The 16759-nt window shown below is 38.3% G+C and overlaps 1 protein-coding gene across 2 annotated transcripts in view; it reads right to left on the reverse strand.

The window, feature by feature from the left end:
* Window positions 1-2218: 2218 nt before the first annotated feature.
* The window catches only part of RB195_005052 (uncharacterized protein), a gene marked incomplete at both ends in the record, with an annotated part of 63001 nt that continues 48460 nt past the window's right edge, over window positions 2219-16759 (reverse strand). For both annotated transcript variants that reach the window (XM_064177340.1, XM_064177339.1), the window contains 9 exons: window positions 2219-2314; window positions 4250-4366; window positions 4438-4530; window positions 4596-4684; window positions 5033-5144; window positions 5824-5939; window positions 7243-7411; window positions 8045-8166; window positions 8971-9055. In XM_064177340.1, coding sequence (XP_064034464.1) covers window positions 2219-2314; window positions 4250-4366; window positions 4438-4530; window positions 4596-4684; window positions 5033-5144; window positions 5824-5939; window positions 7243-7411; window positions 8045-8166; window positions 8971-9055 — 999 coding nt within the window. The remainder of the gene's footprint in view (window positions 2315-4249; window positions 4367-4437; window positions 4531-4595; window positions 4685-5032; window positions 5145-5823; window positions 5940-7242; window positions 7412-8044; window positions 8167-8970; window positions 9056-16759) is intronic.

Below are 16759 nucleotides of genomic sequence, written 5' to 3' on the forward strand. Positions count from 1 at the left end.
GCCTTTAAATCGCTCGTGACCCTAAGGCCTAAGCATTAGTCTTAGATGATCTATGACATGTAAGTTAAGGTTACTGAGAGAAAAAAGTAAGTTAGAGCGTCGAGAAATAAGGGCGCCTATGACTGCCTCCCCTAACTACATTTTCTCCCGCCCTTTTCTTTACCTTAGTTTGGACACTCCTAGTATGCAGATCCTAGCATTGCATTAAGAAACTTATGAGAGTGGATTAGCTACGGATTCTTTGAATTAAAGGCAGCATACCACATGTCTGACGTGGTGAGGGAATCAGCGAAAAGATCTAGAAATGGGGTCGTAGGCTGCGGTATCCGTGGTAGTTCCACTCATCTCTAAGTGATCGTCGTAAACAAAAAAAAAGCGGCGTGGGAACCGCTTTACATCCTTGCGAGGTACATTAGAACGCTTCTTCATATAGAAGTATCAGTCCCACCGGCAGCATTGGTTTCACTTCAATAAGCCGATATCAAGACACCACTAATCTTCGACCGCTCGCATTTGGGTGCGAGGCGTGCACAAGGCGTCTTGAGCGTCGTTTTTTTTTCACGACGATTAGGGAAAGATGAAAGGACTCCCCCATCCCGGATCTCGGAATCTTCAACCGCGTGTCAGATTCGGGGCATGCTAGTTTAAAGGCATCACCCCACGAATCTGAGGTGCTACGGATTTCAGGTGGAGTATTCGTATACGGCGTAGTAGATTATGAGGAGGAGAGTGGTTCCGTCCATTTCTTCCTAATTGCCGTAAAAAACGGTCCGGAAGATACGGCTTCGGGCATTCTGGCGCACTTTCTTCCACAAGGAGTTCGGCTGGAGCGCGCCAGCCTTGTGCGCGCGCCGCATCTTCCGGGCCGTTTTTTTTACGGCAATTAGGAAAAAAATGGACGGGATCCATAATCTACTATCCCTCATAAGAATACTCCACCTGAAATATGCACCACCTCAGATTCGTGCGGTGATGCCTTTAAATCAGATAATTGATAGGATTTGTAAAATTTCTGCAGAACAATTAAATCCATAGATTTGCAGAAATCATTCGGGATTCTTGTATCTTTTGGAACTGTAAATAACAAGGATGAGAAACCGAAGAGTTACGACATCTGTACATACGTATACAACACATACGGTTCAACGTAGAGTTTAACATGAGCATCTGAATTCGGAACACAATTGTTGGAGATATTTATTGATTGGTTATTAATCAATAATGATAATAATACAATTAAATCTCACACACGTAGACGTTAATTGCGCGTTCGCGTTCTATTATGCGCGACACAGGTGATGAGGTTGGAAAAACCATGTGCTTAGGGAGAGGAAAGGAACGCGTCATGAAGTGAGAACACTTTCAAATCACAGTTGCTTGTATGACGAAAGAGTAAGGATACGGCAAATTATCTAATGAATTCATTATCGATTAACCGAACGGATGGATTATATTCACAACAAACAACAACAAATAATCGATTAGTTGTGTTCCACGCCTACGAATACATTAGGCACATTTGTAATAGGATTACCGTATATCGTATGCTTTTAATTAGATTAGATTGCAAAATATATCACATTAGTAAAGACACGTTCATGGGGTGCTGTTGTTGGTTTCTCGGATATGAATAGAATATAGGATGGTTATCAGCGATGCTGATAGGGTTTGTGGAATTTAAAGTAACAAAAGAGGGGGAAAAAAGAAACAACAGAACCACTACAAATACCACAGAAGGCAAGACACTTAGAATACAGTTTGGTTCAGACTAAAAGTGAGGATACTGAATGCTGGGGCTGTCCGTAGAATCCGTAATATGCGTAACACAGATGAGACAGCCTATACGATTAGAAAGAATTCGAATTAAAGTGATTGAAGAGGGAAGACTGGAAGAGGGATCTAGGCTGTACGTCGTGCGATCGTTCACATCTTAATACTCGCACGTTTTTAGATATGTTTAGAGGTTTGGCATTTAATTTTCTGCGTTGTTTTTTTTTTCTCTGAAAGTGCATTCTGCAATCACACAACGCGGCATCAACGGCGATGGTGAGGCGACGTGAATGAAGGGACTACGGTGATCGGAAGTAGTGCGTTTATCAACGGAGGAACAGGAGTGCGAATGTTTCAACCACCGTCACTGACGACGCATTGTGGCTGATTGATGGAATGGCTGGCCGATGGTGGGTTCAGGGGTAAGACATGAATGCTTATTTATTATTTATGACTGGATTAGTGTGTATATCGGCTGCGGTGGAAGCGCCTGTGGTAACGTCATTGATACAGCGCCAGGCACGAACTGCGTGTCGATTGGTACCTGTAAAATGCATCTAATCAGATGGAACGTTCTCAATCTAGCAAATCTACACCGTAGGCGTCCCTTACAGGTATCTATGTGATTTCTCAGTTACACTTTTCCACTTCTCACAGGCTCCAACTAGGTAGAAGCGAACCGAACCACCGAATCTGTCATTTTCCCTATATTCCCCTCTCCATCATTTTCTTAAATCTACAGTCTCATCAAAAACGGTCTGACGCGTGGTGCAATTCCGTAACCTCTTAGTGCGATGGCGCTTAGCTGCATTAAGACCTTTGCTGCCTGCGGAGCTTAACAAAGGTCCCGTCGCGAACGCAGCCGCGTACGCAATTTCACCACATCTCAGCTCGTTTCGATCCCACCTATGTTGTCGATCTCAATAATCCTATCCAGGGAAGTGCTAAGTTAAGTTTAAACATAGAAACGATGGACTTTAGAATAGGGGTCACCATCAAATCACTGATTATGGTAGCCAGTAATTTAAAGCTGACCATTATTCTGCTGTCTAGCGTTTCTATATTTAGTCAGCAAGGAATCCCTCCTCTAGGTGTTTTTTTTTCTCTAAGATTCATTTTGCTCCATACATTGCATTCTAACACGTTTCTTCGATAGAATATAATAAGCATGTTCATTTTCCGACAGCCATATTTTATTTATTGATGTGATAGTCAGCCGTTCGCATTCAGATACTGTAGAAATCTATAGTCGGGTCAAAACGACATGAGCCACGAGCGTAGTTGCGGTGCGTTTGCATAAGCGCTCGAAGCGATGCGGTGAAGACAGCGGTTGAAATCGAGATGAGACCACGGCGAACTGCAGAGATGGGTGAAATCGTAAAATGCAGCGATGGGTGGTGTCAGCAAGGGTTTCACTGCGCTCCTAGCCGCTAAGATCCATCGAAGCGCCTCGAGAGAAGCTGCGTACGCAATTGCGTACATGACTCATGTCGTTTTGGCTCTATTAGAATCAGTGTGTGGAATTAATAAAACCCCAAAATATGACAAAAAATGTGGATGTAATTAAGTAACGTCTGTAAAATATGGCATAGTAGGGTCAAAACGACATGAAACTCGGGGAGCTTGCAGGTGCACAGGAGCGTAGCGATTAGAGTTGTGGGGGACGGAGACCCTTGTTAGCATCACTCGTCGCTGCAGTTTGCGATGGTCGCAAGTCGATTCCATGTCGTTTTGACCCGACTATAAAGTAGGTTGAACACAGTCTCTACGCGGGAAAGCGCCATGCTGAATGATTTAAGAGTTCTGTGATCTTTAATTTAATTCTATACTGTACTTTGTATGGATGGATACAAATAGTTCTAATTTTAGGTAGTGTTCAGCAACGGCCCGAATGGTGTTCGTTAACCAAACACTATCATCAGCATCCTGAATTACTAGCTCTCTCATCTTTATGAATTCAGGTTAGACGTTGTTGCTGTTCCCTCATGTACCATGAATTCACTTCTCCGAAACTTGTAATCATGCTGACTATTCTACATATTTGTGCATTTATGGCTGAACCCATCAAATTACGTACACATGATATTTTCGCTTTAAACACGACACTTTTCAATTTTATGAGAAGTACAGAATTGTCGAGTTTAATTTGAAAAGTGGCCCTTTTAAAGCGAAAATGATATGAAAGTAAACGATATGCAGAAATGTTAAATATGCACGTAGCTCAAATTAGTAAAAGTAAATACACAATAATGGAGGATTTCATTAGTTGCCTCATGTCAAAAACTTCCTCTTTCGCTCGATTCTGGATGTTTCCTAATAAATTTTCAATTTTCCACTTAATTTTGCCTGTAAGAAGCTCGATCAGATGTTTTTTCCCACAGATAATAATGCTTTGCTTTATGTTCCTTTATGATTATTGTGCGATTCAAGCGCTCATCTTCAATGCCCTCCCCCAAAAAAAAAAATCATTAAGCGTAACCTTCTGAAGAAATTGCGGATCAATGGCGACCACCGGTGGATCGGACGGAGTTCGAGATCGAATCGTAACTACCGCTTCACCGGGAATATTGCCCTGAGCGACACGTGTGAACATCACCTGAGAGGAGAAAAAAACTCGAGCATCGATCAATACTATGGATTTTCTGGAAGATTTTCAGCAATCCTTACATTCTCGACGACAACATCGGGCGTTTGAAAATGAGCAATGATATCTGGTAAGCCAACGTTTGGACCGATACCGTAGACCACTAGTTGATTAACCTGAACACTTAGAATGACATGGAGTCCTCATATTTTTCTTCCGAATTTCTATTTTATTCACACACCTGTCCTGGTATGACCATATTAGGAGAGACCGGTGGTGATGGATATGGCCAGAACATTGGCGCCGACATCGGCACGAGAGCGGGAATGTCTGGAATATGGATCATATTAGTGAGTAAAACGGACTGCAGTGGTTCGTCCCGTAAGTCATTCCATAAACTTTTTTCAATTAATTCTTTCCAATTTTCATGATTTTTCAATAATCTTCACTAGTGTAGAATTTCCATTAAGGATATTTGAATGTTGAAACGGTGGCTTTGAAGATCTGCCTAAAAGGTGTTGTAAGATTGAACGAAAATTAACTGAGCAGCCTGTAGGGTTGTAGATCCAACAAAATCCTTTTATTTTAATTTTTTTGGGGATAAAAGAAGTGTGAGAAATCGTATTATTTATGTAATGATGTAATAGAATGCGATAACAGCATTATTGTAAGACTTACTCGACACAAATGTCGGTCTTTGCGGTAACATCAATGGTGGTGGTGGTGGTACAGGAGCGGGAGCCGTAGGTGCCATCACCAAGTGCATATCATCAGGAGAGCATTGGAAGACCTGACGGGAGAAAATTGACGTTAATCGGGATTTCTTCTTACAAGGAAATTAATCAATCCCTCTATTTTTTTTCTCTACATGAAATCGTATTTTTTTTCAATTTTGCCTTGCTTCACATCCAATTATCCCAGAAGGACTTGGCTGAAAATCACCGTCAAAAACTTTTACATGTCTCTTTCTTTTACTCATTGCTTAGTTCTTCCTTATAATTATACTTTATAAATAATTATGTTTACTAATTTTCTAAAAATTCTTCTTACATGGGTAACCTAGTGAATGTATAACCTTAATACGTTGCTGTATGCTCTCGTGGTGGGACCACCTATGACTTTCAATGAAAACCTCGCGAGGGATACCTAGTGTTGATTCTCCTGCCTGATCTTTTTTCCATTGAGAAAAAAAAACGGACTGAAATAGTAAAAAAAAAACAATAGAAATTTCCGATCAATATATGGATTTTCATGCAATAATCAAACAACAACATTGCGGAATTAGAACTTTTTTTGTGAACCACAGTGCTTTAAATTATTTTCATATTTTGTTAAAGTTCTCGTTGTGTACTAAATCTTATAATTTGATGAGTTGACATCTCAAAAATCTTTTTTAAAAAAACGTTTTCTTGATCTTGTGAAACCGTATGCCATCGTAGATAGCGTAGAATCAATTCCAGTGTGCTTACCTCGATATACCTTTGTTTCTTTCCAATCGCCATGAATTTGTTATGAGCAGCGGCAGCCGCTCCTGCAGCCGCTTGTTCGCTGTTCATTTGGATGAACGCTTCACCGGATGGATGCCCTGAAATTGAAATGTTCACACATATATGTACAGTGTTTCAGAACTTCTCATTTTAGACTGCCGCACACCTCGAACTTCAGTGCCCTCATTATTATTATTACTAAAATCATTATATTTACCCAACCCAATATTATTTTTCCCACTGGATAAACGTTCTGTGTTCGATAAATGGGGCTGGTTCGCATACAATGATATCCGATGGGAATTTGCCTGCGGATAAATGCAACACGTAACGGAAATACGTATTCATTCGTCTTAGCGTTGGAAATGTTTATCCAAAAAACGGCTGGGACCCGACCCGCAAGCAAGTATCATTGCACCGAATTTGCTTCTTCAAATCAACCAGATAATGCTGGATCGCACAAAAAGGAAAAAAAGAAAAGAAGGAGGAGGGAAATTCTTGGAAAAATAAGTCGTCGATGGTTTCCTTTCCATCGCATTCATTATCCCAAGGACAATTATATATGGTGCGGGCTCAGAAAACGGAAGTTCGATAGATGTACAAATTCCGGATACAAGACTTCCAAGACTTCTCAAATGTGGATTTTTTCAATGGATTAACTAAATTTAGAGAAGAAAGGGGAAATATATCAAGGAAAAATCAATACCGACCTTGGTTGAAGGACACCTGAAGGAAATCGATAGAAGCGGGGGGGAAACTTTTCCTAATTCCAGTTCTGGACGCAAACTTTCAGAAAGGAAAAAAAGCAAGGACCCTGTATAGGAACGACTGGTGCGGGGTTACAAGAACAGAAGAGAAATACAGTTCATTACGGTTCGCGCACGGTCGGCACAAAGATTTTAAACAGTGCGAAGATATCCGATAGAAAAAGGAAATATGAATGGATAAAGCATGCCTCGAGAAGAGGTAGAAAATTATTGTACTGTCGCTAGTAGCCGGGGGAAATGTGTTAGGGGACGGGGGTTGGGGAGGGGAGGAGCAGTCAACCGCGTTCTTATTTCTGGGAGTCCTATCTTCGTTTATTCTCTTAGTAATCTTAGCTTACATGTCATAGATCCTCAATGACTAATGCTCAGGTTTTAGCGCCCCGACTGACTTAGTTATTCTTCCATAACTAAAAGTTCGGTTAAGTCCGCTCTCTTCCTTCCCAAGCACACTTTACCCCGCTAGCCTTCATCTCGTAGAAGCCAGTTGAAAAGACAAGATTAATGTGATGAAAGACATTATTTCAGACAATATTATTGTCATGTAAATAATAAAATTGTCTCTTTCATTTTGTTTATTATTGTTAGTATTGTTCACTATTGTTTACACATTTATTTTGTCGCCTTCTCCACTCACCTTGACTGTTAAATACCATATGAACGCCTTGGAATTGTATAAATCGAGCATGTTCGCCGAGAAATTCTACCACATGTTCCACACGTGCCTCATACGGTAGTCCACGAAGACGTACGCAATCACGACGTGTACCGTTCGCTGCCGAGGGTTCCGTTGAGCGTTTCACCACCTACAAATCGACGTAGCATCTTAAATATAGGATACGTAGGGTGATCAAATTATCAGAGAATAATTTTTTCTTCAATCTACTATAAACACTACAAGAAGAGAAGTTTGATTTTTCTTCTTCATTATTAAAAATAGAGAATAAAAAATGGAGTTGTTTTCTGCTGGAAAATTTTCTGGTGGAACTTTTCCAGCAGAAGACAGTCCCAAAAGATCAGTTCATGTCCTAGAGAGACGACGGACAAGGAGGGTGGACGTACAGCTGAATTCTTACAGATGATTCAATGCTAAGGAGCAAAACATGCGAAATTTTCTGGATGAACAATGCATAACACAATTTGGATAACATTTTCTTATATAAATGATCAAATGAACGATCAACGATATTTCGCACAGGAGAAGAGTTTAGCAGAATTCGCATTTTTTCCGATGATCCGTGTTTTTTTTTTGTTACAGATGACGAGATTCTTAGATGGTTTTCAACGCTTCCTTGGAGAGATGTCTAAAGTTTTCCAGCATTCACATTTCCTTTCTTGCAATAAATTAAAAATTACGACGAAATTTACATTTCATAACAATGGGGACTGAACAAACTGACACACGTACGAAAGCTTACAGTAACTAGGCGGTACCGTACCTGTTGAACTTCGGCGCTAGTGCTGCGAAAAAGTTCGATATAACGATTTCCAATCGTCTGACGATGTTTCGATAATGCACGTTGCCCTTGCTCTTCGTCTGAGAATTGCACAAAGGCATCTCCTGAAATTGTCGATTATCTTCCACAGTTGTGTTATTGACGTTATTAACGAAATGACAATTTATGATACTGGACAGTGTGGGACCGTTATTGATTTATCCATACGGTGCGTTGGTAGCTACTGTAGCAGAACTAGAGGCTCTTATTTCATATTTATTCACTGCATATATTCACTCTGGGACCCGCAAAAGGAGAACAAAAAGGAAATTGCCGTAGTGTAGACAAGACTAATGCAGAATCCTAGCGTCCAGAAAAAATCAACGACGGAATCTTTGTATTTCATAAATAGAACAGCTATAACACAGCTCAGTAAGGCATTACGGAACACTTATTCAGCTAGAATTCAATCAGTATTGAGAACATCACCGCATGGGACCCAAATAGTGTCCTTATAAACAAAAAATAAACAATTTTTCTCTTATTTGCTAGTCAAGTATCTAGAAAAGACAGTGTGTCGGGGTCTAGAGATTATCTGACAAAAAAATAAGTTCCCCTTCTCTCGTTTCTTTTACTGACATTATAAATAAAACAAAACTTGATGCTACTGTAAATTGTGGGGCCTTCATTAATTGTCCCGTACGTTGCTCTTATCCAGAAAATGAATCATCCTTCTTATGGAAATGGAAATATGAGAGAAATAAAAGCAACATCTGACTTAAGACTGGATAAAACTAGATTAATAACGATAAAATAAGTGTATAGGATTAGTTCAAGGAAATATCTGTAGGTCCTACAACGAACTCCAACAAATACGATGCTAGCCTTTCAGAATCAAAAATATATCGACTATTGATCCATTCAATTACCTGTTGGCCGTCCATCGCTTCTGGTGACGAACAGCACGTTCTCCATCATTTCACAACTGTCCGGCTCTCGAGCAAAAAAATCACGCTGAAATGAAAAACCGTGAGTGGTGATCAATTGCTTTTGTTTACATTATTTACAAATTTTGCGTTTCCGCTAAGAATCATCTTCATATGATGATCTCTGCTATCGTTAGGATCCATCACTGGTCACAGTAGCAATCCAAATTTATTCAATTTAATCGATAGTAATTTTTTCAACCGTGATTTTTTTATTTTTTTAATTTCTTTCAATTTAATCAATTCTCGAGGGTCTCCTGCGAACCACTCAGAAAATAGCCTCCAATCTGAATTAAGTCAAACTCGTTGCATTCTAATTACTAATTACTAATTTACTCACTAATTTACTTTATGATAAATTGATTTTTATTGAAGATAAATTAATAAAAATAAACAAAATTGGGAAAAATAAAGGAATAATAAATGAGGAAACATTTCCGAAGTTTGCGTAACGGGATTTTCGTCCTCATCTCATCCTCATTTAAAAAAAGCACTTGTAATCTTCGATTGGAGGAGCGGATCAATAATATAAATATGTAATGTATGTATGTAATAATAATATATATGCGAAACGCTCGTTATATGCTAACAGCCAAAGAACATCCAAAAAGAAACTCCATAAAACACTTTTCGCCAATCAATATACATTAATGTAATGTATTTCTGACACTGTGAAGTTTTGGAAGAAAAAAAAAACACGGAACTGGCTTGAAATCTCTTTGAAGAAGCAAGTTTCAGCAAGAATTTCGTTGATTCATTGGTTACCTGCTAAGTAACTGTGCTCGGATATCTAGAGGTTAGCTAACAAGAATAAAAATGAATTTAGCTTATCCAAAACTTGAATAATTTTTCACAACGGTGGAAAATGTGAAAGAAACAAAAGCAACATCGGAAGTGACATCCTGACATGCAAGTACATCCCCTGAGACCAAATGAAGCAGCCTTCTCCATTCAAAAATTAGTCAAGAGAAAGTCAACGAGGATAAAGAGGTCCTTAAATGAACTCCAACTGAAATACGGTGCTATATGCTTTCAGGATCAATAGAACATTTGTAAATACAGTAACCGATGTCGTGATTACTGTGGTCAAGTTGATGTATCCGAAGAGAGGAGAACGAAACGAATATGTATGTAGTTTTCGAGTCGACTCTGTTACGTATACGTATGATACTGCTTACTTACGTGCGTCATACTTGTAGCGCTATACAATCGCGCATACAAAGGAACGATTGCCTATGGCTGTGAAGTTTTACGAGCTTTTTGAATCGTGTTTTTTCGGTGTGGGCGAAGCTTGGTTTAGCACAGCGAATTCGGTGATTTTTTGGGGTTTTTTCGTAGACATTTCTGACTAGAAAACCAAAAATCCCCAACTACAAATGTATGCTTGATCCACAGGATCATCACATACATCATGTGATATTCTGCATCTTTATTTTTCAAAATGAAATTAAACAAACTTTTCTTAAGTGAAATAAAATAAAAAGAAGATAAAGTAAACTAAAGTACACTCCCCTTCAAAATGAAAACAGCACTATCCGTGGAATGATCCAGTATATTTCATTTTCAGCTTTCAGTGAAGCTCGCAATGCTGATTAAGAAATAGTTTTTTTCAACACAATTCTATCAATCCTATCAAGGTACTGAATTATTGATTTTCTAGATTGTTCCTTAAAACGAAATGCTTGAAAAGAGAAGGAAAAACCTCAAGTTGTCCTCCTATACCTGATTCCCTCTTTATTGCAAGTACTACCTGAGAAAAAAGAAGGGGAAAAATGAAAAATGAAAAATGAGCGGGGAGAACTCTATCTATTAAGCCGAAGCTGGGGGAAAATTTCTTTCTTATCCTATAAGGTACGATCTACGGTTCCATTTTCAACTATGCGATCCAAAAATAGGCTACGAAATTTTCTTTGTTTTGACGGATAAGGCGTCGATTGGAAAAAATCATTTTCGGATTCGTCTTTCCAGATTCTGAGGAGAATGAACTTCGGGAAAAACGAAAATCACGAGTAAAAGATTATAAGAACCTCGTGTTCGCCATAACTTAGAAAAAAAAAACAAATACTTACTCAGAATTTATCGTGCTCTACAGTTACTGGTTAAGTCACTCCACCCGTATGGGCGCCATGACGTGGGTTTAGCGCAAAATCGTGTTACTGAAAAAGATCATAACCTCTCTGACTACAGTCCCAGTGTCGAGCGTAGCGGATGCGACGAATTTTGAGCTGCGCAAACGTACAAAGGTGGTATAAAGTTTGCATTACTCTAGTAAATTCTGTAATTTATCTCATTGTGAGAGTGGGTGTAGCGCAGTCGGTAAGAGGTTCCGCATGTGTGCACAATCAATCGGAGGTTCGAGTCCTTCCTGACGCTCATCAAGCCCTTCATCCCTCCGGGGTCAATGGATTGGTGCCAGACTTGTCTGGGAGGGTAAAAACACTGACATCGGGTAGCCCCGCAAATCTTTGGCCAGTTACACGTTCGTGAACCTCAAACGATTCTGAATTGAAGCGAACGTGGTGGCGCATCCCAGCGTCAGAAACTTTATCATTTATCCTTTTTCTCACTACGACCTCTTCCAATTCAACAGATTATTCATATAATCGATTATAACACCACAATTAGTTCGTTCAATTTAAATCTCTTCATGTTTGCCTCGAAAAATATGATGGATAGGGTGTTCAGCGACGATCAATCCTTGCGGGGGTACGCCTACGCGCTCGAGCTCAATTGAGAATCGTTTGAGGTTTACGAACGAGTGTCTAGCCCATGCAATGATTTGGTGGGGTTAGCAATGTAGCAAATCAGTATTTTTATCCTCCCAGACAAGTCGGACACCAATTTATCGATCCCGAAGGGATGAAAGGCTTGGTTGGCTCAGAGGAGGTTTTGAACGATCGCCCGTGCAATCGCAGCCGAATCTCTTACCGGCAGCACCATCCACATCCGATAACGTTCACTTTACTAATATTCACGCTCACTCTCTACCCCAACCATTGCTACAAAACGTTCCATTTAATGTCTTTCGTCGCGAAAGTGGGTTTTTCTGGCTTCTGAACCTACCACGATGGTATCCAGAGTCGTTCTATAAAGCTTTACGTCTTTCAATGTTGGTAAGTAACTGTCTGTTGGCGTCAATTAACCGCCTCTTCGCTTTTTGTAAAAATCTGAGGTCATAGAAAAGATCTATAATGTGAATAAAAAAATAAATTTCAGAAAAACTAATGAATGGAATAAAAATATAGAATGATTAAACAAAAATAAATATAATATAATAAAATGAGTATAATAATTGGCACGATTTAATATAATAAATAAAAATATAGAAATATATGGAAATAATATAGAAAATTTGTAAGCGTATTTTATTGCTTACAAATTTCTTATTTCATATTTAATATTTCAGTGCTAAAGAATAAATAAACAAATAAATAAATAAGCGTAATTTAAAAATTTATGACATAAATAAATTTATTCTATATACTAACTAGAATAATTTGCGTACTTTCCTATTTCCACGATTTTCATACAGTAACATGTTAATGTAGGCAAATTTTCTGCAATGTAGAAAAAAAAACGGGAAGAAAATGTCAGTAGTGCCGGGGAAGCGACGCAATGATGGTGGTCGGGAAGGAAAATAGGCATTTTCCAGGCATGAATAGCTGCTCTGTTTTCCAAACGATGACGTCATTGCGTTGAGGGCTGCGGACTCGCTGTCCGTCGTGTTATCAATGACTCAACCGTCCTCAGCGCACCTTTGAGCCTTATCGCTGGCCCGGCCGGATGGTCATCGCCGAAAAACACCGGCGATGTGAGAAGCTTATAAGGGCGTTCACCGACGGTCGGCAGCAAAAAAAACCCCGCAAAGATGACCGTCTTTCATTGACGTACGGTCGTGATTAGATAGATATGTCGGTGGTGCAAATACAGACAACGACGCTATCGCCGAGATTTCCGGAAGATTACTGACACATATATGGTTCGCGCTGTCTAAACAATGAACAAGCGGCGAATAATATGTTCTTCGAGATGCAGTCGTCAAGGTATATGTACGGAAGATCCTCGGAAGTTTTCTCGAAAAAAAAATCCAGAGAAAAAAGCACCGTTTTCTCCTTGGCGTATTACTTCGAGGTTTCCTGACCGTTTACGTTTACTACGCAATCTTTTATTTTATAACTTATTTTATTTTATAATTTGTACTAAATTAGTCTAAAATCAAACCATTTAGTCTTAACTTATCATTTCATATTAATATATCATTCTATTGTCATCACTTATTATTATTATTATTATTATTATTATTATTATTATTATTATTTATCACTTAATTTTCATCGTCTTTCAGGCTTCACATTCAGTTAGACGTCGTTTTATTTATGAACACAAGACTTTAATTACATCTTTTGCAATGATTTAACTTTAAATTCTAAACGTAATTAGTATAACCATCTGGTTCTGAATATTTAGAGTTCCGAACGAAAAAAAAAAACGTTGAAAAATTTGATTTTTTCCCGATTCTCAACTTCTTCTTTCTTCTGCTCTGTCTCTAAAAGGCCTCTTGGACATCCTCAAATTCCCTTTTTCGAAAAGACACTCGGAATAATATGCGAGTTTCATGTTTTTGTGAAGTTATTACTCTTCTCCGTGAATGTTTCCCTTCGCTTTTTCTCTCCTATCTTTCTCCACGGCACTATTTTAAAGTGCATAATTGAATTTAAAAAACATAACCAATAGAACAAAAACGAAAACATTAGCAGCATCTTTTTCGCCACAAGTACCTTTTTTTTTCTCGGAAACTCACTCGGCACTTCGTGAATCGTTCCCCTCTTTCCCGACTTCTCATCTCCTCCGCCATGCCTGTCTCCTCCACTTCTCGTTCTCGTGACTTTTTATGGTGTCGGTGCGTGAGTCTACACTTTCAAAGTGTCTTCTATTCTTGGAAGGAGAAGCGCGGGAAAAAAAAATTCGTCTAACTTGAAAAATGTTCAGGATTTTCACAACAAACATTGAGTTAACCGTTGCCTTTTTTTTAGAGAATAAAAAAACATTTTCTCGCTTGTCCGACAAAGTTTCAACGTTCCCAACATTTGCATAGTCTGAATCTGCGAAAACGTTTAGAACTTTGCCGTATATTATTTGTCGTGGGAAGTATAAACACCAAAGAAATGACGAAATATTATGAAATAAGAAATCTACATAAGAAACGAACATATCTGCTAAAATTTCAACTATTAAAATTATTTTTTAAGTTATTAGATCCTAGTTATTTAAGCTAGATAGTTTAGGTTATTAATTATTTAAGTGGATGTTTAGAACGACTACAATCTGCAGCTTGAAAAAAATGCTCTTCAAAAAATTTTCAAGAAAATGTACCCCTAATTATGTCCCCGTATGGAATAAGTCCTATATGTTAGTCGATCGATTAGGCTGAGATCATATTTCACTCGCTATGCAGGTGCATAAATCCACCCGATCCATCACTGTACAGCTGTGTAAATCCGAACGGCTGAGCCCCTGGTGCCAACTATGTACAGTTTCAGGCTAGAGAGAGTGGGATATCTGTAAAATTGATCGATCGATATCTGTTAGCACTAAGCGTTCATTATTGTCCAATTTAATCTGTGTATTTCAAAAAAAAAACATTCAAACACTAGTCCCGTTTGAAAAATGCGAACGCTTTAGTAAAATTCTCTTCCGGTTACACACTGAACGTTTCATGATTGTGGAGGAATCAATCGATCTTCTCACACCCGACATTCGATCGTGCTAATCGATCAATAAATCGATCGATCGGATGACAGAATGTTTCCTTGTGTGCTTTGCTAACTAGACATTTTCGTCTCGACATTTCTAAACTGTTAACGACGTTTGATTCAGACCTCATCGCTTCAACACATACATATGTTTGGTGGTCGTTCAACAAACTGCAAATTCAACAAATAATCATCGCAGATGGTTGGAAATAATTAAAAATAGTATATTTAGAACTATTTTAGAATTATCAGAATCTTATTTATCCTATTTGACCGCTTAAGAGACTTATTTACTACTTGACAATTCAATTTGAAGTGTAACCAAATAGAAATGGTTGCACAGCGGCATGAAATGACATAATCCTACATTTAAAACGACCAAAATAACATTTGTTTATTCGTTTGTTTGTTTTTGAGGGAAGAAGGTCGCAAAAAGTTCTTTGTGAGCTATCCAATGATCATTCCCCGGTTACTGTATGCAACTAACGGGATTTTATGAGTTTCCTGTAGAATTAACATCGTGACGACGGGTGAGTTTTAGTCTTTTAGTTGGTTTTTTTTTCGTTTGTCCAAATTTTCGTTGCTATAAACGCCAACAGGGACACGATGACGAAACAACGGGATGTGGCAAAAGATTTTGAATTTTTGATGAGGGCTATAAAATGTAGCATAAACAGCGGAAGGACGAACATTGTTGAAATCAGAATTTTTTCTGCCTGTTGCTGGAATTTTATTGGTCAGTTAGTCTGAAACAAACACTGAACGTTATTTACTACGTTATTTAAGGTTAAAACTGACCAACTAACAACTTCGAACGGCTCTATATCCGGGAAAATATGAAGGAATAATTTAAAATAATAGTAGGAAATGTGAAAAATATCAAATAAACGTAAATAATGAGTGCAGAGTCGAAGTACGGTACCGAAAATTTAAGTACAACAAAATAAGGGGATTTCCACACATCAAAGAGCGCGAACAAAATCAAAATCGAAGCGGAACGGGAGTAAAACCTCTGGAAAGATGAAAATCAGGGCAACTTTTTTCAACGAAAAGTTGCCTGATAATTAAGATCAAAATAAATAAATGATCATGATGAAAATAATTTTTATTGCTTTCAGCTTTGTGTCTAAGATTTTAGCAAGTCGTAAATTTAAAGTAAGGCTCAAGCTCAAAAATTTCAAGAGGAGCAGGGTTTGATAGTTTACTTTAGTGAAATTAACTGTGCTGTTATTGATAAAAGAAATAGTCTGTATGCGATCATTTTCGACCACATGGACGGATTACTGTAGGATTGGAGGTGTGTGGCTGAAATTGTGCTGCCGGGCTACTAGCGCACTGAAAATTGACCGATCAATCGATCATACCAATTTCACTAATTTGTATTCCATTTTTTAACTACTTAAAATAGAAAATACTCGTTTTCGAGCACGCTTACATACACTGGCAGCGAATGCTGATCATTTTTGGAGATGAAGGTGAAAGTCATCGATTTATTGAATTTTCTCCCCTTCTTTTCGTCACAGCAAACACTTTTAGCGAAATGGACTTTTAGCTAGTTGTCTACGGTGGATATAGGCGGCATTCTATTGCCCTGTATTGCTCTGTTCTATCCGGAAAATAAATATTATAAACTATCCCAACACAATATATGCTATTTATTTATTATTATTTATTGCTCGCCATTCGTTATTTTATTATTATTTTCATTTTCACCATTAATTAATTATTATTTATTTGTTTCTTGTTTGTCGTTATTTGTTGTTTGTTTATTCATTAAGTATTGAGATTTTTAACAGATTTTGAATAAATGCGTATGTGGAGCGCGTTTCCGATTTATCGATCATGCTACCATGATCGGACGAAGAAGTTTAAGCTCAACCGCTTCTGATTGGTTCGTTGTCCTTTTTCAGGACGACACGGATAGAAATAGGTGGTACGGTAACAGTATTTCTATTTATTTCTTATTCTTATTTCATTTA

This window comes from Necator americanus, chromosome I (genome assembly GCF_031761385.1).
Source record: "Necator americanus strain Aroian chromosome I, whole genome shotgun sequence".
In the NCBI taxonomy this organism is placed as follows: domain Eukaryota; kingdom Metazoa; phylum Nematoda; class Chromadorea; order Rhabditida; family Ancylostomatidae; genus Necator; species Necator americanus.